A 26,430-nucleotide genomic window follows, 5' to 3' on the forward strand; every position below is an offset into this window, starting at 1 on the left:
TTGTTTGAAAAAGAAAGCAAAAAACTGTAGACCTATTCATGAAGAGTAAAGAATACAAACTATTATGTATGAAGGTTATTTTTAAAAATTTAGTGCTTAATATCATTGTTTCTTGAAGAACATTCCTTGACCTTACCTGTATAACCTTGCTGTCCAGTATAGATTTTCACTGTTCCCAAAATAAAACAAAATTCAAAAAATAGTTACATAGATGTTGTATTTTGAAGGAGAATCTTACCACTGCTTAGTAAAAATTACCCAGAACATTTATTTTTATGAGGCTTTTGTCTATATGGACCTTTAAGTACTAGTAAATGCATTATTTAGTCACATATTCTTTCTTTGCCCAGGTATGTAGCCTTTGATTTTCATAAAGAATGCAGTCGTATGAGATGGGATAGACTCCAAATTTTACTGGATCAACTTGCTGCACCACAAAATGAATATGGGTAATATATGCAACTGAAATACAGTAGGCAAACATATCATTTTGAATAGCTGAAGCTGCCTAATAGCAGATGTCTGATGTTCCTGTTTCTGCCCCCCCCCCAAAAAAACCCCTCACTTTCAGTAATGTTTTAATAAGATGATCTAAGCATATACCTATATAGGCTGAAATAGAAAACCATGGCTTATTATTGACAAAAGTGCACATCCATCTGAATTTGTATAGGATTGTAATTCAAAAGATCCCATTATCGGGAGATTCGAGCCAATGTCGCGACGAGACAACGTGCGGTCTCGATTGTCCGAGATCCCCGTTGATTCTTTTATTGCTACGTGGTCCCAATGGACCTAAGCCATCCCGTAGAGACGGTGACAGGGAGACAAAGCCTTGCTGGTCTCAAGGACATCGCCTGATTGACCCAAGGGAAGCTCTCCAGGTTAGCGATAAACAGACAGCCTCGTGCTGACAAAGTCGGAAACAGCTTCGGAAAGAAGGCAGTGAAAGTGAGTCCATCTGGTGAGATTTTTTCTTTGAGAATGATTGTCCAAAGGAATTCTTTTGTTTAAAGATAAATTAGTCCCTTAAGCAAAGAACAAAGCGGTGCAATTTATCTTTATTGGACTGCCTTAGAAACTTTTTTTTCCTTTTTCTTCTTTGTAACGATGTTTTGTGGATTGAAGTGATTGTAACCTTTCCTGTTTCTCTTCGCAAGTGAACGAGCTGTTTTTTTTTTGTCTTCCTATTTTTAGCAGCCTTATTTGTTGCCTTGAACTAAAATTTCTTTTATCCTATCAATTCTTCTTATTACTTCTCAATGGTTCCCATTAAAGACATTTGAAAATTTTTATTTTTTACAAGCCTGAGACAAACGGGAGTAAAATCGAATCTGCCACTTGGAAGCCAGAACGGTTTTTATTTTTTTTTCTTGAAACATTGCATCCTTTGTTCTTTCTGGTTTTGATCTTACTGACTCTGTAACTGTAAAACATTCAAGGGCACGGTTGTTTTTACAGGTGTCTTTTTGAAACACTCTTGGTAAGTGAAGGAAAAGGAAAGAGAAAGATAGATCCCTTCCTTGTTGAGGAATGTGAAAGAACTTGTGGTTAATTCAATTTAAAACATAACATTATATACACTAAAGAGATTTTAAAGGCTAAAGTGGCAGTGGATATTAGAATTCCCCCTTCTTTTTTTCTCCTTGTTTTTCTTTTTCTTTTCTGGAATCATGTATCAATTTTCAGATGAGGGAACCCTAAGTTTTTTGGCTGGAATTCAAAAGATATTGGAAGGATTTGAGAGATTCAACAAGAAGTTGGATAGGTTATTGTCCTCTACAGCAAAAGATGATGGACTTGGAGCCCCCAAAATTAAAGAAATGAATGTAGATGGAGAAGACCAAAATAAGATAACATATGATCTTACTGATGGAGCAAACATGGGTGAAAGTCCAAAGAAGAAAATATGTAAAAGTGAACCTGATATCCTGGAGTTCTATCCCCCTGTTCAAGATATAGGGAGGGGGAGGGGGGAATTGATGATGATGGAGTCAAGAAGAGAAACCATTTTAGAAATATGTTTGACAATTAAAGATATGTTAATTTTAATACCAATTCAAGGGCAACAAGACTCTGAGAGATCTTTTAAGAAACAAAGTGCTGAGAGAAGTTCATAAAAACCTCATAAAGGAATTAATAAGAGGATTGATGCAACAACTGACAGAAGAAATAAGACTGTTTTCCTACTGCAAAGACACAGGCTGATAAACGAACTGTTGATGGGAAAAAATCTTAATTAATTTTTGGTGACTAATAGCTAGGAATTCTAGTATTTTGTAGATTCCTTTAGATTGTTTTTAAATGTGTTTTTCATTAACAAGTAACTCATTATGATAATAACAATGACATAATAATTCTAACTAGTAAAAACATCTTGGATGTAAATAGCAAACTGGGATCTGGGGAATTTTTTTTTTATGAATGTACCTAACAAACATTTGTTTAGATTTGTTACAAAGAGGTAATTTTTCTTTTGTCTGCTGAGAGGAGAGGTGATATAAACAATAAACAATCTTTAGTTACATATAACAATAATGATGACAATAATGACAATAATGAAATAATAATTTTGACTAGTAAAAGCTATTTGGATATAAATTGCAAATTGGGACCTGGGAAGAAGACTTATACATTTTTAAGCAATACATTTTTGTTTAGATTAGGTATAAAAATGAAATTTTTCTTGGGTCTGATGAGTGGAGATGTGATATATATAGCAAATCTTTAATTAACTACAATAACAACAAGGAAACGTTAATGTTTAATGGGATCTACATGTGCTGGCAGTAGAGGGGGGAATGCTTAGATATTTTATTAACTGATTTCTTTGTTAGAATAAGTCACCAGGTGTAATATTACTGGAGGTTTATTGAAATTGCTAATAAATGCCAGTAGGTAGTTGTGTTTTTTAAATACAAAGGGTTTCAGATAAAAAGCACGGTTAAATAATTTTAGTTGAATGAGAATTGTGGTACATAGATAGCAGTAAAATATATGAAGATTTCAGAGGTAAATTGTACAAGTCAATATGAAGGAAGTATATGTAATGATTGTGGTAGAAATGCACAAAAACTATTTGTAACATGCTTTCTACAAGATGCAATGAAAGATGATTCTTTTTTTTATTTTGTTCAGTTAAAACAATAAAAAACTTAAAAAAAATATCCCATTATCTTTCTCACTCTATCTAAGAGTGTAAAGATTTGTCTGCATTTTGTTTGTATAATGTACTGTTTCTTAATTAAATGTATAGATAAATCTGGATATATTTAAATTTGCAAAAAGTTGTTAGGAAGTTAGCTAATTTTATTTTAATTTCTAAAAAATATAAATAGTCTTCCATTAGAAAAAATGGCTCAATGCTTATTTCCAATTGCTTATAGGTTTGTAAATAGGTAGTCCTCGACATGATCAAATTGAGCACAAAATTTCTGTTGCTAAGAGAGACATTTGTTAAATGGGTTTTGCCCCGTTTTACAACTTTAGTTGCCACAGTTAATAAATGAATCACTGCAGTTGTGTAGTAACACAATTGTTACGTGAATCTTGTGGCCCCATTGACTTTACTTGTTAGAAAATGATCACAAAAATCTGAGACACTGCGACAGTCATAAATATGAGTCAGTTGCCAAGCATCTGAATTTTGATCACATGATAATGGGAATGCAGCAATGATTGTATGGAAAATGGTCATAAGTCATTAAATAAACTGTTGTAAGTCAAGATTTCCCACTTACAAACCTATAAGCAATTGGAAATAATCATTAAGTCATTTTTCTAATCTGATATAGTATATCTTTAACCAAGGAAGCTCTTGATAAAGACAGTTGTATATTTAAACTTTGTTGTGCTTCAGTGAGTTGTCTGTAGTTACAAATATAGTTAGATCTAATTCATTCTACTACCGCTGTTAGTAAGATACCTTGGAGGTTTCTTTGGCAGACAAAAGATGAAGATTAGTTGAAATCAACTGATATTTTTTATTAAGGCAGTGACAATAATTAATATTTCTTTGTTTTGGTTCTGTGGATATATTAAGCCAAAATAAGTGTTATTTTGTGAATTCTTGCACAAAATAATAAGCACTTTATTTTTTTATTCAGCTATTTTCTAGTTGATGCAGAAGGGAAGGTAGATACACAACAGGAAGGAATATTCCGCAGCAACTGTATGGATTGCCTGGACAGGACAAATGTGGTTCAGAGCCTTTTAGCACGCCGTTCTCTACAATCCCAGCTGCAGGTTAAGATTGCCTTCTGTATAAGGACTTCTTCCTCATATTTTAAGAATTAAAGAACGTAATAACTCTAATAGCCATTCAGTAAATAAAATGTATTTTTCCTGAAAGTGATATATTAGAATATGAAAATATGCCTCTGTTTATGGGTGTATTCTGAAACAATTAATTCTAATTTCCATGCTTTTAAACTCTTAGCAGAATTTTAGTTAATAATGGTTTCTTTTGTTCTTGTAGAGATTAGGTGTTTTGCATGCTACCCAGAAACTTGAAGAACAAGCAGAATTTGAGAAAATTTATAAAAATGGTGGGTTTCTATTTTGATAAGTAAAACCTTATCCTGTATTCTACTTACTTGCCATCTCTTTTTTACAAAACACTATTCTCTGTTCATAGCATGGGCTGATAACGCAAATGCTTGTGCCAAACAATATGCTGGAACGGGTGCCTTAAAGACAGACTATACCAGGCAAGTTTGAGCCAGACTTTCTTTACCACAAATATATTGATACAATTTCAGAAAGAGTATTTAGAGATTGTTCATTTACTGATTTATTAAACTCAGTTATCATAGTATAATAGTGTAATAGTTAACAGCTACATCAGTGGAAAAACTTGAATTAGAATGGGCATACTTTGTCTAACCAGCCTAATAGGTAACTTAAAGCAGCTTATGGCAACTAGTGATTACTAATAAAAACATACAAAAGATCCAGAAAAAAAGAATCTTAGTAAAATTTGTCTTATTGTCAGTCAATCTAAAGATACATCTTACATTGGGTTGACATTTGAATGGCTGAAAACTTTTTTCAAGATTCTTACTTCTAATCTTAGTTATTCTTGTTTAAACCATCAATGGAAATATATTATCATCTTAAGAAGATAATTGTTTGTATAGCAGCTACTAAATAATTAAATTCATAAGTAAACTAAATCACTGTAGGAATACCAACATAATAAACTTTTTGGGATACATTTTGCATAAACAAGGATGAACTATTATGAAATAAGCACCAGCAATCTAGGCTTTGATATAAATTTGCAGGAAGAGAAAGACAGTTTTCTCAAAAGGGTCTAGGAGAATTTGGCCATGTCAGCTTGGCGTGAGTAGCTCGCCCCTACCAAGCTCTTGGCATCACTCTGCTCAACTGCTCACTCACCTACTCACCCAACTCTCCCTCTGGGGGGAAGCCCCTGGCCACTGCTCTGCACTCTGTCCACCCTCTTGGTTGCCTGGCTGATTGGCTTTCCTTCCAGCTGCCCACAGTGAGTTGTCCCTGCGGCAAATTGACTGTGTTGAGCTGTCCTGCAATGACTTGGTAAGTTGGCAGAGGGAACTTGGCAGTGGCGAGCTGGCCATGCCTAGCTGTCCCATTATGTTCTCAAAGGGCATATTAAAATTTGCAAGGGCTTTGTCTGGAATTTTTTGGTTTCCCTTTTGATTGAGAGCAAAAAGAAAAATTATCTAACTTCAAAAACAGATATAATTATAATAGCCTAAATAAGACTCAGCCTTCCCTTTTAATCATGAAAGTAACTCTTACTGGAAGAGCAGTATAAATAAAATTAATGCAAGTAGTTCTTAACTTGCAACCACAATTGAGCCCAAAATTTCAATTGCTAATCAAGATAGTTGTTAAGTGTGTTTTGCTCCATTTTATGATCTTTTGCCACAATTTTTTAATGAATCATTGCAGTTGTTAAACTATTAACACAGTTGTTAAATGAATTTGACTTTCCTATTAAATTTGCTTTTCAAAAAGATTGCAAAAGATGATCACACGATCCCTGGACACTGCAATAATCATAAATACATGCCAGTTGCCAAGGGTTCAAATTATGATCATGTGATTATGGGAATGCTACAATGGTTGTAAGTGTGAAAAATGGTCATAAGTCACCTTTTTCAATGCTATTCAAAAGGTTACTAAATGAATGATTGCAAGTTGGCTATCTAACGCATGCATCTCATCTATATATTTACAAAAATAAGTCAATGCAAGGAATTTCAATACTGTTCAGTTTCTAATATACTTGGTATTACATTTCTGACCTTTTGAGAGATCTTCCGTATTAATGTTGAAATCCTATTTTCAAAAATTCAGAACTGGAAAGAGAACACAATGGGGTCTATTAATGGATGGTTGGAACTCACTAATTCGTTACTATAAAAACAACTTTTCTGATGGATTTAGACAGGTAAGGTTTCCCACTCACCTGCTGCATTTATTTAGCTTTAACTGTTGCCTTGTGTTTAATTTAAAAGAATGTCATCACTGTGCTCAGGAATATGTAATATTTATATTTCATATTTCTAAATCACCTACTGTAAATCTTTCAAAGAAATGTTGCTGCTTTGTTAAATTGTTACAAATTGGGCTGCGTTTGAAGACCATGAAGTAGTTTGGGGTGTTGGGAGTAAATGATTAAGATGACATGTCATTTAATTTATATTATGGATTATTTTTCAGGATGCTATAGATCTCTTTCTTGGAAATTATTCAGTGGATGAAGTAGATTCTCTCAGTCCTTTTCATATACAGAAAGACTGGAAGTTTTTGGCTGTAAGAACTTCATAAATGTTTTGCTATTTGTTTATTTTTTTACAAGCATTGTTGAGTTTGGTTAGACTAATGAAGTTTTGGGAATACAGGTCTTTCAGCACTTCCAAATGTTGTTTGACAAAATGTAGGACATATTTTAGGATATAAATATTCATTGTAAAGGAGAATAACAAGGATTTGTTAGATGAGTCTCATTTTTTTTTCCTAAGTGTTGAGAGTTATGTAGAAATTCAAACAATTTTGGAGATGAAGTTTAAGTCTTGCAGTAGCCTGGTTCAGCTGCCATAACTTGGCTTCCTGTCTGCTAACATATCACCTGCTTTAGAGATATTTCTAAATATCTCTAAATTTCTATCTAACCCCAACTATAGCCAGTGACTTTCAAACAACGCAATATTTGAAAGAAAGTTTAAAACTGTGGAATCACATCTTGGTGTATTTGGAAGATTTTAGCTGTAATTTCATGGGTTATACTAGACAGAATGAAATAAAATGACTTGATTATCATAGCTTTGTACTTTGTACTTAAATGTGTTGTATAGTTTGTTAAAGGTAGAGGATAGCAACTGGAATTGCAGAAATGATTTTAAATGTTAAAAAGGGATTAATGCACTGAATGCAGCTTTTTTCCTCTCAGCTTTTTTTCCATCTATGCAACTTATGAGATTAGAAAAAGAAATGTAAATTAATAATGGGATTTTCTTGTTTAGTAATTCGAGAGAAAATTCACATGACAAAAAGCTGCACTTATGTATTGCGGGCAACAGTAATTCAGCAGCCTTTTAGTTTGTGTTTTTAATAAGCTTCATAGAAAAAGCAGAAATAAAATAAGAGGAGTATAGCGAGGCTAGCAAACATTTGTAGTCAAGGCCTCCTCTCTTTTTAAAAAAAGTCTAAAGAAACTGGGAAGTTATTGTGGACAAGCATTCATGCCTATTATTTGAGAGAGAAAGAGAATAAATCTTTAAAAATATGTTTTGCTATTCTACTTAAAAACAATAAAAAATGGTACTGGTAAATTTTGTGCAACCTTTAGCTTGCCAGTCCCTGTGTTATGATAGAAATGAGCAGAGGACACAAGAATGGAGTTACAGGGCAAGTTTCTTGTTTGATGACCAACTCTACTTTTTCTTTAAATTTGTTTAAAGAGAATCTAGTTCTTTTAGAACTAGATTAAACATGTAACTTAGCACCATTGACAATATTTTATATGTTATATACTTTATATGTTATATATGTGTTATATATGAGAAATGCAGTGAGCGAGATTTTTTGCAGCATGCAACATCATTTTTGTGTTTGGGATGCATAATAGATTTTCATAATGACATAAGTAAAAGACATACAGGTAGTCTTCAACTTTCAACAGTTTGTTTAGTGACCGTTCAAAGTTACATTGGCACTGAAAAAAGTGACTTATGAGCATTTTTCACACTTTTGACTGTTGCAGCATCTCCATGGTCATGTGATCAAAATTTGGATGCTTGACAACTAGATCATATTTATGATGGTTGCAGTTTCCTGGGGTCATGTGATCATCTTCTGACAAGTAAAGCCAATGGGGAAGCCCGATTCACTTAACAACTGTTACTAATTTAACAACTGCATTGATTCACTTTACAAATGTGGCAAGAAAAGCCATAAAATGTGGCCAAACTCACTTACCAAATTTCTCACTTAATAACATAAATTCTGGGCTCAATTATGGTCATATGTCGAGGACTACCTGTATTCTAAAATATTATATATGTTCTTCCGGACATTAAGGGGTGATATATACATTGTGACTTTTAAAACTTTTTGGGAGCTGAAGCTATAAAACCATACATTTGGATTCTGTATGTATATCATATACAACTAGACTTTCAAATTGTTATGCATTGTGCATTACCTTCTAACTATGTACATTTCTTTCTTTCTCCAGTTACCTATTATTATGGTAGTTGCTTTCTCAATGTGCATTATCTGTTTGCTTATGGCAGGTAAGTAATCATTCAGCCTTTCTACACATCATACTGCAAGTTATTTTTGACAAGACCTATCACTTAGTTACAAGAAGATTTCCCTGGGATACTTACTGTGTTTCTATGAAATTAAGACTGGGTCTTACTTTTTTGGACCAAAAGACCCATTAGGTGTTATTTTCAGGGCGTCTTATTTTGCAACTGTCCACCCACTCCCTCCCACCATCTACTTTCCCACAATTGCAATGGCTTACAGGGCTTCCCAGGGCAGACATACTTTTCACTCGAGAGGGAGAAACGATGGAGAACTTGAAACTTTGTCTGCTTTGAAATGGAGCTAAGCACATTGAGATCTCCTGCGTTCCCCCCCACGGCTCTGCCGTGTACTTTTCACCCAGAGGGATATGAAGCTTAATCTGCTTGCAAATGAGATACTTTGAAATGGAGCGATTAGCTACATTCAAACCACCCCATTTGCAAGCAAACAAAGATTCATCTCCTTCTGGGCCAAAAGTATGTGGTGGAGCCAGGCAGAGGCACGGGGGTGGGGTGGGGTGGGAAGGCAGGTGATCCCAACATACCATCCACTCTGTCCGATCATCTCTCAGGTTGCCCATGGCTATGCAGGGCAGATTCCCGCGCGGGCCTCAGGATTGCCTGCCTTCCCCCTCCCCTGTGCCTCTCCCTCCTGCTGGTGCCCCCATGCAAGCCTCCCATGAGTCAGGCAGCTATGCAGCACATCTGGATCACCTGTCTCCTCTCCCCCACCTCTGCGCTCAGACTTATCTGCGCTGTTCCAAGGGGCCAGCGGGCTGCGGCTGCTGTTGGACACCATCGGCCTCCGCATGCTCACCACTTCTTGTGCTGGCTATGCCCATCCCCTGGGGTAATTTTTGTGGTAATGCTTATATTAGGCCTATCCCAAAAAATCAGGCTAGGCTTATCTTCAGGGTGGGTCTTATCTTTGGAGAAACACAGTACAACCTGGATTCATACTTCAGATTAGACAAAGTCCCTGTCCCTGTGGTCAATTGACCAAATGTTAGGCACTGGAGTGCATTTCAGCCATTTGCAGCATCCCATAGTCACATGATTGTGTTTTATGATGGTGTTGCCAAAAACCAGCATTTATTTCCAATTTTCAGCAAAACTGCACCTAAAGTGAACCAATTTTTTAAATGTCTGCTATAAAAAAAGATCGTAAAATTGGGTTTGTCATGTTACTGACCCATTTACAAGTGTTTTATGACTTATGACTGATATTCAGGCTCCATTACAGTCGTAAATTGAGAATCACCTGTAGTCCTTAACGGGTTTTTTGGCAAGATTTCAGAAATGGCTTGTTAGAAGTGGCTTGTTGATAATTTTCGAGGGCTGAAAGAGTGTGACTGGCCTGAAGTCACTCAACTGACTTTGTACTTAAGGCAGGACTAGAATTCACCCTCTTCTAGTCCTTCTCGGATAAGAGTTGATTAAAGATTAATCAGATGTGTTTGAATCATCAAGACAATGCTGGTGACTATTCCTGATATACCTCATATATCATCTTCTTTCAAAATCACAAATGGAGAAAATAGCTTTTACAAGTTTGTATATGAGAATATCCTCTCAACATGATTGTCCTTATCATATGGAAAAGAGTTGTTTTTATAAGGGATGGCTGTTGTCACAATACTAGTTTTGTGGCTTGTAATTGAAAAGAATTTATTACATCTTGCAGGGGACACATGGACAGAGACACTGGCGTACGTGATGTTCTGGGGAAGTGCAAGTTTTGGAACTCTTGCTATCATCCTTTACAATGGCAAAGATTTTGTAGATGCACCTAGGCTAGTCCAAAAGGAAAAAATGGACTGAATTTGTGTGTGTGGAAAGCGGCTTGGTAGAGATGGCTCCTCAGTTCATACATGGAGTCTCTACTGACCTGCTTTCCACACCAATTTTTTTTTGGGGGGGGGGGGCAGAGTTAGGTTTCATTTTTAAAGGGTGAGGTGATTCCATTTGGTTACTTGATGGAAGGGACTTACCTTTTTGTTCTACAGTTACAATGATTTTCAGAGTATTGCATTTGTTAGACGACTTGCACACACAAGATGGAAGTGAAAGTCAGTAATGCTATGCCCTAACACAGGGATACCTGAATTCCTAAAGAATCTGTGACTATATTATTCCAGCAGTATATTATTATAAATCTTAGATAGCTCCATTGCTAAGGAGGATTATGATCTGGTGTATCAAGAAATCTCTGTTGTTAGATTAAAGTACGTATCATTTACCTTCTCCAATACATGGAAAAGCTTTGCTTATTAACCATAATAAATAATTGCTGCTTTAGTGATTTTGGATTGGGTATCCATATAAATTGGTAATATTGCAAATACGTTTTTTTTTTATTAAGTCCAAGAGCATCTGTTTTCTTAGATTTCTATAAATACAGTACTTTTTTATTTTAAAAAAAAGTTCCTCCAGCTAGTAATGGATGAGAATAATGCAATATTCTGTTAAAACATTGTTGAGAGAATGAGATGTACAACTGATTTTCATGGGATATGTCTTGTGCTGCTTTAATTACTGTCCTTAGCTTTAGATAAATTTCCACATGATTCAAATTGTTTTTTTTTTAAAAAAAAGATGTACATGAAATCAAAGAATGTAAAAATGGTTATTTAAACACTCTCTTGCTAAAGGTCCAAAGTATTCATTTCTTTTTGAAGAATCTCAAATGTCAGATGGAGTTTTGAAATCCAGCTACTATATCTGCTGCCTTGGATTTAAAAAGAATGATCTGTGGAAAATTGAATGAATATTTAAAAAAAAAAGTCTTGGGAAATATTCCATGTTTGCACTTGGGATCAGCATCAACTTTTTGTGCATGCCATAACTATTTCTCTACAACTGTAACTATTAAAATGATTAAGCTATAAGTCTTATGCTAATTATTAATAAATATGTCTCAACTCTAGTGCTTCCAAGCTTTCTATTGAAACTACATCTAAATCAAGGTCTACTTTCTAATTTATTTGGGTTCAAAACCAGACATGAATCAGCTTCAAGTGCAGTGCATTATTTTTTAGTAAATTCAGCTAGATTGAAATTATCTTATTTAAATACTAGGAGTTTGCGTAACAAGCTTCAGCAGATAAGCTTCAGATAAAGGTTGCTTCTCCTAAGTTAAAACTAAATGGATTGCTGCAATGTTTTCATAGTTTGAAAATTGAACCTCTTACTATATGGGCTTTGAAAACAAAAACTGCTATCTTTGAATGATTATGAGGTGGGTTTTTTTTTAAAAAAATCCTTTTGGTTATTTGTAATAAACTCATGCCGTTCCTGTTTCCTTTTTAAATAATCCAGTTGAAAGAAGGTAATGGAGGCTTGAGTCTTCTCAAGAAAGCTATGCATTAAATGGATGGTCTCAATGTCATTTTTTTTCTTTTAAAAGACTCTTCCTTGATCCTTCTGTGAATTTCTTAAAAATAACTGCAGTAGAGAAAAAGATCTGGGTAGTTCGTCGCTAGATGGAAACTCAGATTCTTTAAATTTGGGAATTGGGAGAATGTCTGTATTCCAATACTTTATAAAAGAGGTTGCAAACAATATACTTAAACAATAATAAAACTTCATTTTTTTGAAAATAGTATCTTTTGTGTCTGAATCGTAAATAGACAATGGGTACACTGGTATCCAGATAGGTGTGATGAAAAGTAACAGGCAATCCTTCTCATTATGAAACTCCTCCTTTCATCAAATATCAATATTGTAAAATCATCCTGTATTATTTTCTATGTCTTGCAGATTGTTTTATGGCCATGCATTATGCTAGTACCAGTTTTATATCACTATCTGATTAACCAATTACATATCAAATTCATACAAGCAAATGAACTTTTCTTTTACTAGATTGCTATAAATGAAGACTGATATAAAATAAATTCAGTCTCTTGGAAATAAAAATGTAAAATAAATTTAAATAATTGATATAAACATTTAAGTAAAAATACATGGAATATCCTGACTTGTTTATCAGATCACAAGCTATGAAAGATTGTACAGGGTTAATATTTTATGGAAGACAGTACATGAAAACTCATGTTTACCTGAAAGCTAAAATAAAAGTTGTCCGGGCCTAGAAAATGAGAAATCTGCAATACTAATCTAATGGTGTTTTATACACTTCTAAATAGTTATACACTTCTACTGCAAAAGGTTCAAATGCAAAAGATTATCTTGCATTTCAGTATATAAAAGAGTCATGTGTTTTGGAGGTTTTATCCCTACCTCAAAAAACAACAATGCAATGTTTAAAGTATTCTAGCAATTTCTAGTGCTGCAATTGGCTCATGCTTTAAAACAATATTTCTATCCTAATCAATACAGAAGCAGGGATAATTGTGATTGTCTTAGAGTTGAGGAATTGTGGAAAAAGTAGCACGGTCATCTTTGGACCAGGATTGCAATGATTATGAGTGAAATATCACTGGTAAGACAGGCTGCCTTATCTCAGGTAGTTTGTTCAAGTCTGCTTTAATTCTAATTTTTTTTTAATTAATAATTTTATTTTTTATTACATAGACAACATCACATAACAATAGAGAAAAAAAACAGAGGGAAAAGGAGAGAGAAAAACAAAAGGAAAAAAAACCCCATCATCACATACAATATGTCATTTGATCACAGGTGCATCCCTACTACGTTTCCCCCCCATATACACATCTTTCTGCTGTATATTTAATAGACACCACAATAACCTAGGGTTTAAAAAAAAGGGGGGGGAAGACAAAAAAGACAAAAAAAACCCATCATCACATACAGCATGTCATTTGGTTACAAGTGTTTTAACATCTGCATCTTCAAATAATATTTACCGTCTCAATTATTTCATCTAATATAACTAAAGGCCTCATTTTCATTCTACAATATATATTCAGTTAACATTAGCATTATTTTTCCCCAGAAAGTATACTTCTAGTTATTGTTAACCTTGCATTTCATGCCTTTAAACAGAGATCTTATTCCTTCATTTTTCAACAAAGCATCGCTGCCTATATATACCAGTTTTCATTTGTTCCCCTATTAGAATTGCTTATCAGCAGCGAAATATCATTATAATAAGTTCTTAACCTTATACATTATATCCCCAGACCTTATATTAATACTTCATTGTGTCATTATTAGATTATTTCACAGCATAATTATATCATCATTTACTTTCTTCAATTAAGGCATAAGTATATCATTTTTCATTTCCAAAGTTTTTTTTCCCCCTAGCCACCGATAAAACAAATCCCATATCTTATAAAATTGTTCATCCTCTTGTTCTCTAATTTCAAATGTCAATTTACTCATTTCAGCACAGTCCATTATTTTTCGGATAACTTCTTCCTGTTTTGGTATTGTTTCGTTTTTCCAGTTTTTTGCAAATACAATTCTGGCTGCTGTTAACACATTTACAATCAGATATTTTAAGTCTTTGTTGTAGGTTTCTGGTATGATCCCCAATAAAAAGACCTCTGGTTTAAAGTCTATTTGTTTGTGTGTCATTTTCTCCAACCACATGCGGATTTTAGTCCAGTATCTTTTAGCTTCAGTGCAAGTCCACCACATGTGGTAGTATGAGCCAGGTATCTGGTGACATTTCCAACATTTTTCTGATTTATTCTTGAACATTCTTGCGATTCTGGTCGGGGGTAGGTGCCACCTGTAAAACATCTTATACAAGTTTTCTCTAAATGCAGTAGACATTGTCATTTTGTAATTTTGAGACCAGTTTCTGCCAATTCTCTAAATCAATCCCATACCTAAAGTTTTTTCCCCAAGCTATCATAGTTTCTTTAACTTGTTCTTCATGCAATTTAAACTCCAATAAATATCCATATAGTTTTTTAATTACTTTTTCATCAGTGCCTGTTAAAATTTTATCTAACTTTTATCTAATTTTATCTAACTGAGTTAGATAAAAGACCTTTAGTTTTTCTATCTTCATTATATCTAGATTGTATCTGTACATATGAATACCAGTTCATTTCCATCCCTTCTTGTTTCAACTCTTGAATAGATTTGAGCTCACCCTCTGTATTCAATAATTCTGTATATCTAACTGTTTGTTCCTTTTTATATATTATTGGATATGAAAAAGCTTCAATTGTTGATATCCAGATTGGAATTTTTAAATAATGTAGTCTTTTAACCTTTTCCCAATTTAACAGCAACGCCTCCCTTATATAATGTCTTCTAAAGTAACCATGTGACCATGTGATTTAGTACCCTTATACCATAAGAAAGCATGCCATCCCAACAGCAAGTCGTGACCTTCTACATTCAATAATCTAGAGTTTTTTAATAATATCCATTCCTTAACCCACATCAAGTTTGTTGCCTGATAGTATAGCTCCCAATCAGGTAGCCCAAATCCTCCTCTAGATCTAGCATCGTGTAATAATTTAAGTCTTATTCTAGCTTTTTTCCCTTGCCAAATAAATTTCAAAACTATTTTATTTAAATCTTGAAAAAAGTCCTTACCCAATCTGATTGGGATTGTCTGAAACAGGTATAGAATTCTAGGTAGAATGTTCATTTTAATTGTAGAGATTCTTCCCATCATTGATAAGTGCAAATTTTCCCATTTCTCCAAGTCAATTGCTATTTGTCGTTTTAGTCTGGTATAGTTATCCTCTTTAAGAGTGCTACATCTAGGTGATAAGTATATCCCCAAATATTTAACCTTACTTGTGTTTTGAATCTGCAACATTTCTGACAGCTCTTCCTTTTGTGTTGCTGGGATATTCTTTGTCATGATCTTTGTTTTATCTTTGTTTATTTTCAAGCCTGCTACTTTAATTCTAATTTTGAAGCACTGTAGACACTGATGCAAGCTTGGAGTGGAAATAAGACGATGTATTAACAGAGGGGAGAGCAATATTTTGTAAAACACTTCTCAATGAATAGACTTCTTCTCTCTGCTTGCATATGTAGAATTTTGGGGTTAAAATATATTTTGATGGCTGTTGCTTTGTTTACTTCTTTTTCCATTATATAAATGAACCAGTCCCAAAATGTTGCAATTGTTTATATTGAATGACGCGTGTATGCTGAATTATAAAAAATTTGAAATGATAGCAACCAAATTAGGTTTGCAGAAACCTTCTGTAAAGAATTCTGATTACAAAGCAGGTAACTTACGCTTGTACAAATTGGAAAGTAATGTTACCAACTAATATGCCTCCTTAGCAATGAACCATCTATCTTGTCAAGACAATGATCCTAAAGTATACCTGAGATATTTAATTTGTATACATAAAAGAACAATCTTCATAACTATGATTCAGTATTCTTGTTAAAATGTTGCTTGGATCCTCTGCTCAATGAAGTGCATATGAATCTCTTTTTATGTCACCTCCATCATCTTGTATATGGCAGTAACACATGGTTTGCCCACCTCAGTTTGCTAGATTTTGATATATTGCAATGGTTTCAACTTCATGTATGAAGACTAAGACCATTTCTAAAATTGGACATACAAACCAGAAATGATGGGAAGTTAGTTTATTGGCACACAATAAATTTGAGTAATATATGGATAATCAAATGATAAACATCTGGGACAAAAAAATTAAATTAACATCTATCTTCTTAGGTTTAGCCTAAGAATTAGGAAGATGTAATATTAGACATATTAAACATATGATTTAAGGCCCTAGAGTTTAAGGAATACATACCAGTTTTTCTTCCCTTAGTACAAATAACTCTCGCTCTTTCAGTGTTTCTCTTAAAAAAATTATCTCAAAGTTCATACAGTTTCAAATTGTTTCAAGTGCTCAAATAAAGTTCTAAAAGTTATAAAAACCTCTATCAATTGTCTCCATATGTGCTCTTGGGTTATTTTGATCACCTAGTATTTCACACATAATGTCTCATTTTTGACATTATGTAGAAAGGCTAAATGAAACAGGGAAAATACTAGATCAACTGTTTTCAAAATATCTGCAATTTAAGAAATCAGGATCAAATTATAAAGGTGGAGGCAGAAGGCAACCTGCACTAAAAATGTAACTTTCTGACACTAAGCTCACTAAGAGAACCCATTAATGTATTGTTAAAGCGTCTAATGTTTTTTTCTTAAATGACCTAAATATCCCTTTCCCACTTTTTCAGTCTAAGGGCAAAGAAACTACAATGTACCCTGGATAATACCATATGTATTCTGTCAGTGTCCTATGCATATAAAAGATCCATATGGATACAACTGCTCCCCAAAATTACTGATCCCTTTGACAGGATTCTGGAAACATTAGCACTATTAGCTGACTAATAGTGATGCCAATAGGAAGCGACAGGGCTAGTGCCTTTTTCTATATGCTTAAGATGGCAAGAATGACAAAGCAAATGTTCATCTAATGGGTAGCAACGATGACCATTTTCATCATTGAGTTCCATTCCACAGTCCTATTGAAAAGAGAAGAAAACGAGTGGTGATTAATACATTCATATTGCTCCATGTTGCTCCACGAAAATAACTGTCAATCCATGCATGTTAAAAGCAAATCATTAAAATATGCTACTTTCCTAAAAGTATTGGTATTTGCCTGCAGTAGAACAATTACTTGATACTTAATGTCATTTTCTAATATAAAGCATGCAGTTCCTATTGAGGAGCAACACTCTTCTTATCAAGCTAGTTGGTTCATTATATAGGAGTATCTGAGCACCAGGCATTTCTATTCTGAAAAATTTCATTAAAACCCTTTGTGATAGTTAATTCAATATATCCAGAATGGTTTGACTTCGGAAATATCACAAGGACCTATACCAGTGATGGTGAACCTTTTGTGGCACGCATGCCAAAAGTGGGGGGAGTGCAGGGGGTCGTGCGTGGGTGTGCCACACCCATAATGCTATGCGATGACTCCAGTGCTCCCCCCATTTTTGGTGTGCTTTTTTCACCCTCCCCAAGCTCCAGAGGCTTTGTAGGAGCCTGGGGAGAGTGAAAACAGTTTACCCCACCCCCCCTGAAGCCTCCGGAGCATGAAAAACTAGCCCTATGGGTAAACCAGAAGTTCGGGGACAGACTTCCAGTTTGTCCATAGGGACGTTTTTCGTCATCCAGAGCCTTTAGGGGCCTTCCAGAGGCTTCCCTGAAGTCTTTGGAGGGAAAAAATTAGCCTATGAGCAAACCGGAAGTCCGGTTTGTCTGTAGGGTCATTTTTTGCCCTCCGGAGCCTTCAGGGAAGCTCCTGAAGCCTCTGAAGTGCAAAAAATGGTCTCAAAAGAAGGCTGAAGTCAGCTTGCCAGCGCACGCATGCGCACTGGCCAGCTGACAGGGCAACGCCTCACGTACCTGGACAAATGGCTCCATGTGCCACCTGTGGCACGCATGCCATAGGTTCACCATCACGGAGTTATACTATTACTCAGGCTTTAAAATTTGAGGGACGGGGAGAGGAGAGGAGAGGAAAAGAAACAATTAGTAATGAAGAATTTCATCAGCAGAACTAAGATGACTTAAATTGATTTTCTAGCCTTAAACTTTCAACCAGAAAATAACACTTACAGGTAGTCCTTGACTTACAAGGGGTTACTTAGTGACCATTCAAAATTACAACAGTTCCCAAAAAAGTGTTTATGACCAATTACCAAAGGTCTGACAGCCACTACCTCATAGTCAAACACACACACACACACACACATTTTGGATACTTGGTAATCAGCTTTCATTTATTGCTAAAAGCAGTGACCACCATTTGACATTTCTTTTGCTGAAAACTAGTGTTTACTTCTAGTTTTCACCAAAAAAAAACCCACAATGAACTATGGATAGCATACCTCCCTCTCTCCCTCTGTCTCTCATCCATATATCACATCTATACCCCTAACTTTGCATTTCTAGGCTGTCCATCTCCCTCAAGGATTTATAATTTAATTTAAACATAAAATGTTAGCCTTTTGGTTGAATTTGGACTCCAGAGTCTAATGCAGTAGAAGAAACAAGGAAGCCCCATTTCCAATCTCTGCACCGAAACTATTATATGCATTAAACAAGGCTTGTTGCTGAGCAAAAATGACACTCTTTGAGTGCTCTATTCAAAATTTACTTTCCCATGCTGGATTTTCAACACTTGCAGTACAATTCTTACAAATCATCTTTGTTTAATTTAGTGTTTGTTCAAGAACACTGAACCTACCTCACAGCGGTAACACTCTATGTGGTAATCCTTGTCCATTGACACCACACGGATAGTCTCATCAGATCCCTGTAAAAGTTTATTTATTTAAAGGAGACATACTGAAAGAGGCTTACATCACATTAGTCTAATTCTTATGAAACATTCTTTTGGCAAAAGTGAAATATGCACCAGTATACTTATGTGCTATATACATCATGGCTAATTCTTCATTACATTGTTTAAATAAGAGATAACATTTAATAGGAACAGCGTTTAAGCATTCTGGGTTACCTACCTAAGTTCTCTTTCATTTATATCAGATTATAAATATTAATTAGCTGCTGAGTGAGCATTTAGGAATTAACTCATGTTAATGAAAAAAAAATTGTATACCAAGGGTGTCAAACTCAAGGGCCTGGGGCTGGACCCAGCCCACGGGATGCTTAGATCACAAAGCTGCCCTGGAAACAGCAAAGGACTGGCCCTTGATTCCTCTGCCAGCGAAAAGAGAGCTCGGGAGAGCCACATTTGGCCTTCCGGAGCTACATTTTCACTGGCAGAGGGGTTGTAGGAGGCTATTGCAGCTGAAAACAGCTTGGGAGCCTGTTTTCGCAGGCAGAGAGCTTGGGCCACCACAAGCACCCCTGACACAAGTGATTTCATGCTGGCCATGCCCTCTGGCCATGCCCATCCCAGCCCCGAGGTCAAACGCAACCCCGATGTGGCCCTCAATGAAATTGAGTTTGACACCGCTGCTGTATACTATTAAAAGCCTTTTATGAGTCTTATTCAGAAAACCAAAGGGCACCAATTGTCATTTATCCTACTTTACAAAATCTCACAAGGTACTCATTTTGCCTTAAAAAAATATAACTACAATTGTAACTTTTGGTGTATTAATCTCACGTGAAGCTTTATGCAAATACAGAGGAGTCTTTTAGTGTACCTCAACCACTAAAACATGTCTTAATATTATCAAACAGTTTAGCATGGTACTCTGAAATCAAGTCAAAAGAAAAAATAACTAAACAGGAAAGAAGCTCTTGCCATTTCCCAGAAGATAAATTATGTGTAGGATCTCATGAAGAGGGAATTTAAAAAAAAATCTCAAATTCAAAACTTCAAAAAGAAAAATGAAAACAATTTTCCTATATTTATCATCCTGTAAATCACATAAAATCTTTTTCCAGTTTCTTAAAAGATAAAAGCAGCTAGATACAGCCTCTTATGAGAACATATAAAGTTGAACATTATCAAATTTTTGGCAACCGTATTACAAGCTGAAGGTGATTTACCAATTCTTAGTTATGATTTTTTTAAGTCAATTTTTTAAGTCCACCAATTTACAATAGCTTTTCATTTATCAAAATTTTAAAATACAGTAAGAGGAATTTTCTCAACTTGGGGGTGGTAGGGGAAATCATCATAGGAAATTTTATTATACAAAAGATATGGATTTATTTAAAAGCACTGAAAAAAAATATAATACAAAGAAATATTATTACTTACTTCAGTTGGCAAAACAGGAAGGCCACAAGCTGCACATTTTGGTGCCAAAACTCTTTACAAAAATAAAAACAATTTTTAAAGATGAAAGATAATCTAAGATTCAATCAGTTTTTAAATAGCTTCCGTTGGTTTTTTTTTAATGTATTTTGATGACATTTAAATTCTATACTAATTCTCAAATGTAGAGTTGAAAGTGGGTATTCTACCGTACTTAAGGTAGCAGGAAATAATGGTTGTAATTCTCATTACCTGTTCTGGCTATGGTTAAAGGATGTTGAAGCTCAACCTTGTCTACTGGGCCACAGTTTTATTACTGCAGTCTTAACAATAGAAATAAATAGGGCAAAATTCTTCATTTTTCTATTATTTAAATGTTGATTCCCATCAGTGTCTCTCTGAAAACTCAGAGCACTAACATAACTAGAAGCAGGGTCAACTTGATCTCCAGAGATATAATGACTCATAGTTATAGCAAAAAAAAAGGTCTTCCAGGCCAAAGTTTTTGAATTTACCAGAGTATCTGCTACATCACAGCTATAAATTAGAAACAAGTTATATTTTACTGTTCAATCCATGGCCCTCCCTTACTTATATTAGTATAAAGTATTATTTGTATTCATGCTGCTTCCTTTACTTCAAATAATTTCTTCATGTATGAAATTGCAATAAATAGTTATATTTGTATTTTACACTCTTTTATTTCTGACATTTCCTCATGTTCTAATATCTTTCTTGTGCCATGTTTTAAAATGCAAGACTTTCAGGGCAGAAATACAATATAAGTCAAAGATATGTAATAAATAATAAAAATGCTTGATAATTCTGTTGGCTATTTTTAATTAAAACTGCTTCTAATACTGAATTTCAAGTAGTTGTAGCAAAAGAAAATAATTATAATGTAATAACATGTCATTTAAATGTGGTAAAAATAAGTGAAATATTTAGGGGAGCTTGTTCACTTTTCTAGTGAACTTGTAATGAAAAAAGTACAGACTTATTTCTAGAGAAAGAATATGATGAAAATGAACATCCTTCTATTTTGACAAACTTTATATGCACTCATTTTCATCAAACACCAATAATATTCTGAATCTTTATTACAGGGGTGTCAAATTTGCATAGTTATGGCAGTATCACATGACTTATCGGGCCCTTCACTAAACCAGGCATGGCTGTGGCCAGCGCCTGATGCATCTGGCCGATGGGCTGCAAGTTTGACAGCTCTGCTTTATTACTTACCTGGACACAAATTATATAGATTGCAATTTTTCAAATTTAATGTTTTTCTTACTTGTGGTAATCTCGGACACAGTAGATTTTGTTCTCACTATCTATTGTAAATGGCACTCCATCAAGACATTCATTACAAATCACACAACGGAAGCAGCCTGGATGGTATGACTTTCCCAATGCTTGCAAAATCTACAATAAGAGATTCAAAATTCACTTCTTTTTTTAAAAAGCATGTAGAGTTTTAAAATGCATTTCTAAAAATGCAAAACATTGAATGAATGTTAATCTGAATTGTATTCATGTTAGAAGTTTGTGAATAACAGATTGCATCATAAAACTGAGCAATATTGTCTAGTATTTGGTAATCAACTGGGATTTAGATTGGTGAAAACTCTCTTTAATTGGAGTTTTATCATATGGTAATATTCTCAGTATACCATACCACAGCAAACAGTAGTCACTAAAAGAAACCTCCTTGGAGTTAACATGTAAACCAATTATGAATCTCACATAACTCTTTATTTTACTGCATCTTAATTTATGATACATGGATGACTTCCAAGAATAATTTCAAATCAACAATTCAAATTAATTTTTAAGATAATTATCATGCTATCAATGAGTGTCAAGAAAAAAATACAAAATGATGCAATATCTTTAAGCCTCCATTCTTTTCTGCATCCATGTTGCTTTACTGGATGCTGCTTGTGAGGATTAGAAGATATGAAGAAACACGTGATCCGACAAAAGCGTGCACGACAAAAGCACGCAGAGAAAACCGTGTCGCTAAAACTGCGACGTCACACCGCGGCAACAGAAGGGCACTTTACAACAGCGCGGCGACAGAAAGCCGATTTAAGTTAAGGGTTAGGGTTAGGGTTAGGTTTAGGGTTGGTTTAGGGTTAGCGTTATGTTTAGGGTTAGGATTAGGGTTAGCTTTTGAATGCTAATAAAAGCATTTTGCTGAGCGTTTCGGAAGGCACGGATTTGCCCTCCGCGGTTATGTCGGCGCGCTAGGGTCGCCTTTTTCCTTAATGCTTCGGACGGCGCGGATTTGCCCTCCGCGGTTATGTCAATGCGGAAAAGGGCTTCGCGGTTTTGTCGGTGAGCCAAGAAACAAACATCAACATTTGCCAAGAAACCAGTATGTTGAAGGAACATTTTTGTTTGAGTTAAAAAGGTTTTCCAAATCAATGAACTACCGTACTTTAGTTACTTTATTTTAAATTCAAGAAGTATTTTAAACTCAAGCTCAGAGCAAGGACCTCTCTCTTTTTCTTTAAAATAACTTTTTCTTGTTTGCAATTTTTCCTGTTGTAAGTTACTTTGATTAGTAGTTTTAGGCTGCTAAGGATTACTAGTGGCTAGGTGATCTTAAAGCAGTGACTCTCTCAGCCCACTGCTTTGCTCAATGACCACAATCCTCTGGTTGCGGTCATCTGTCTGCTAATGTGATTCTGCACATTAGTAGATAGAGTCCCAGATTAAAGAGAGCAGGATGCCTCAGGAGGAGCTAAGGAAATCCTGGGAGGCTCTACTCAGAAGCTGAAAATCCTTCCTGTCCAAATCCAAGCAGAATTTTTCAGCCCTATAGATGGACACTCATGCATGGCTTTCCTTAGTGAGCCATCCCATGCTCCCTATCTTAGCCTGCTTTCCATTCTCTGCTTCAATTTCAGCTCCCTCTCACCTCTATCACCTGGCAGAAGGGTATGGATTTGGCAGAATGGAATAAAAGAGCTCAGATCCTGAAAATATCAGATATTTTCCCACCCCATAAGACAAAGTCAGTATTTACCCAGGCATTGAAGGAAATATGTTTGGTGGCGACCAAAACATTTCCTTCAATGCCTGGGCAAAAACTGACATTGTCTTGTGGGGTGGAGGAATATCTGATATCTTCAAGATCTTTAGGATCTGAGTTCTGTTTCTCCATTCCATTGAAGGAGTTCAGCTTCCCTCAGCAGGCAATTCTCAGCCAGCCCCCCTGAGATGAGAGTCTCTTTGGCAAGCAGCAGCAATTTGCAATCTTTTCTGCTGCCTTCCACGATGATTTTTCTTGAGAAGATAGAAGATGGAAGAGTGGGAATGGCAATTCTGTTCACAGGCTGTTTGAAAACCAATTGTAAGTATGAACTAGTTGCCAAGGGACCAGATCACAATCATGTGACTTCAGGGTGAGGCCAGTGTGATGTTTATTTAGGTAAGAAACTGTTGTAATTTCAAACACTTGTTAAATAACTGGTTGTAAATTGAGGACTACCTGTACTACTAGTTTATTGCATTTTCTCTTAGCTGCTTACATAAATATATTTAGAAATTATTTCTGCTTACTTTATTTCTTGAAAGAAATATAGTTTGAAGGCTAAATTGCAACACTGAATTGCTAGTGCATTATTCTACACTGTTCTCCCCCCATTGGTTTTCTCTAAAGTATCCCTTACCATATCCATGATCAAATGACCACATATGTAGCATCGATCAGCTGACTGCTGAAAGCCTGAATACTGCAGTTGGAAAAAAACAAACCAGAATTGTTTAAATATAAAGACCTTTTTTACTTTTTAACAGGAAATCACACCAACACATAGTCTCTCCATTGCCCTGAGTCTTAAAAGCTGTTCTCATTTACTTGCTTTTAAAAGCTTCTTTAATGCTAATATAGTGTAGCAACTAAGAAAGTGAAATCTCCAGCTAAAATCTCAGCAGGACGTAAACATTATTGGTCTCTTTTCCAAACATTTGGGATAAATAATGTTGAATCACCTAAGTTAACTAGAAACGTAAATTCTCAGCAAATACACATTTTAGTAGATGTGCAGGCATCTGGTACAAAACCCAGTGATAAAAAAAAACTAATAAAACACTCTTAAGATTTGACAATGCAAATCTCACCTCCATATTTGCATCTTGATATCAGAAATCCCTATGTAAATCACATGGTTTGCATCATAGCACATAGGACCATTTGATGACAAGTATTATTGAGACAAAGAAAATGCATGCTACATTTGGTGTTTCTGTTAAATATTTTGTATTCTTATAGGAACGTATGAACAACAATTTAGATGTTATTTTTATGCACCTGTAGCTCTAAACAAGTTAATTATCAATAAATGTCACAGTACCACATTTATGAAAGATAAGTTATCATTACTATTGCTTCATTTAATCTTCTCATTTTTAGAGACACTTGATCAGAGGAAGTTGATGATAAGTGATTTTTTAATTTTTTACATTACTTTTAAAATAAATCAAAAGCAAACAGAGCTTCCAATGAAATATATCCAGTCTATAATTTTACTGTAACTACTGAAAGACATGCAACCTAGTTCATAAGCAACATTTGTGCTATCATTTTATGTTGAATAAGGATCCTCTCACTTTTGACAAAAAATAATTTTTACCATGATCAGCATCAGCATCAGCATACTTACTAGAAAGTCTTCTTCACAAAACACCTTCCCATTAACAAAGTAAAAGGCCTTCCCTCTCAATTTTCGGCCTAGTGGATAACAAAAACATAAAATTAAGCGTTTAAAAATGAATGTTTCATACACAATGTAGAAATAAAAGAATGTTTTGATATATATATATATTGGGGTAAAGCAAACAATTCATCTGTTTATGTCGGGTGTGCAAACTTAAACACTCAAAGAGCCATTTGGAGCTGTTTTCCACAGAAAAGAAAACATCGGGAGCCACAAAGGTCCTAACCGGAAGCCCCCCTGTTCAATTCTGGAACTGACTGGAAGTTCAGTTCCTCCACCATAGAGTCTCCTCCTAGCGCAGCGTACTTTTTCCTCTACCTGTCATAAACCGAAAGCCCTATCAATTATGGAGACAACTGTAAAACCATCCCCTTGCCATAGAGTTCTCCTGGCACACTGTGCTTCTCTCCCCCCCACCGACCAGAAGTTCCTCTCAAAATTGTGGCGCCGGTGAAGGAGACGAAGCAGAGGGATGAAAGAGCCACATGCTGCTCCAGAGCCGCAGTTTGCTGACCCCTGGTTTATGTCATGGGAAAAAGATGTACTGAAAAATTATGCCACCAAGTATATGTAAAAGGGATGGATCTTCAAATAAGATCCAAATGAGCTTTATGCTCATTTTGTTTTCATTAAGCTTTGCTCCAGTATAATATGGGCCTCCAAATTACCTTAGCTGTACAAAATTGGGTGCATATACAATCACAGCTGTAACAAATAGAAAATAACTCCCCATTCTGTTTACCATATAAAGAACCCCATACTAACATGCACATCTAAAGGCACAGCAATATTTTAGATTCTAAAGATGAAACTTTCTTGCTATTCTAACTGCCTTTCTGGCTACAGAATAGCATAACTATGCTATAAATATTTAAAATGAAATTTAGATTCTGAATAAGATTCTGAATTATTTAATGCTAATCTGCAACCAAAATCAATATTTATTGCTTCATAACCTATATCCCATTGCTCCTTCTTTTCATTTCCTCTTATGTTTCTCCCTTTGCAAAACCTAAATGAGAGTGGTTTCTTAAATGGAAAACAGATTAGAACCCAGCATGATCAGCTTACCAAGACACAACTCAATTGTTGAAAATGCACAAAGCTAATAAGAACAGGATATACACATTCTACTCCCTTTATCAGTTGAAGGAAAGCTTTAACTTTAGCTATTAATACCTGAAGTTCTTGCTTCAGGTAAAGGGTAACCCCCAAAACAGGTTGTCAATATGAAACACAATATGCAAACATAGGATATTTTGAGCAATT

At 35.0% G+C, this 26,430-nt stretch overlaps 2 protein-coding genes across 5 annotated transcripts in view; one reads left to right on the forward strand and one right to left on the reverse strand.

The window, feature by feature from the left end:
* Nucleotides 1-11,903, forward strand: part of SACM1L (SAC1 like phosphatidylinositide phosphatase) — a 44,452-nt gene extending 32,549 nt beyond the window's left edge. Inside the window, exons 13-20 of one of the 2 annotated variants that reach the window (XM_032236679.1) lie at nt 351-449; nt 4,107-4,245; nt 4,478-4,547; nt 4,637-4,709; nt 6,346-6,439; nt 6,712-6,804; nt 8,729-8,786; nt 10,489-11,730. In XM_032236679.1, the coding sequence (XP_032092570.1) occupies nt 351-449; nt 4,107-4,245; nt 4,478-4,547; nt 4,637-4,709; nt 6,346-6,439; nt 6,712-6,804; nt 8,729-8,786; nt 10,489-10,625 (763 nt within the window). In that variant the 3' untranslated portion in view covers nt 10,626-11,730. Of the gene's footprint in view, nt 1-350; nt 450-4,106; nt 4,246-4,477; nt 4,548-4,636; nt 4,710-6,345; nt 6,440-6,711; nt 6,805-8,728; nt 8,787-10,488 lie in introns of both variants that reach the window. The other variant, XM_032236680.1, reaches the window with a different exon arrangement.
* A 3,661-nt stretch (nt 11,904-15,564) lies between these two features.
* The window catches only part of LIMD1 (LIM domains containing 1), a 33,137-nt gene continuing 22,271 nt past the window's right edge, over nt 15,565-26,430 (reverse strand). For 2 of the 3 annotated variants that reach the window (XM_032235361.1, XM_032235363.1), the window contains 6 exons: nt 25,108-25,175; nt 24,115-24,177; nt 21,729-21,859; nt 20,438-20,489; nt 18,947-19,015; nt 15,565-17,210 (listed from right to left, as the gene is read on the reverse strand). In XM_032235361.1, the coding sequence (XP_032091252.1) occupies nt 17,073-17,210; nt 18,947-19,015; nt 20,438-20,489; nt 21,729-21,859; nt 24,115-24,177; nt 25,108-25,175 (521 nt within the window). In that variant the 3' untranslated portion in view covers nt 15,565-17,072. The remainder of the gene's footprint in view (nt 17,211-18,946; nt 19,016-20,437; nt 20,490-21,728; nt 21,860-24,114; nt 24,178-25,107; nt 25,176-26,430) is intronic. The other variant, XM_032235364.1, reaches the window with a different exon arrangement.

The sequence above is a fragment of the Thamnophis elegans genome, chromosome Z (genome assembly GCF_009769535.1).
Source record: "Thamnophis elegans isolate rThaEle1 chromosome Z, rThaEle1.pri, whole genome shotgun sequence".
NCBI classification, from domain to species: domain Eukaryota; kingdom Metazoa; phylum Chordata; class Lepidosauria; order Squamata; family Colubridae; genus Thamnophis; species Thamnophis elegans.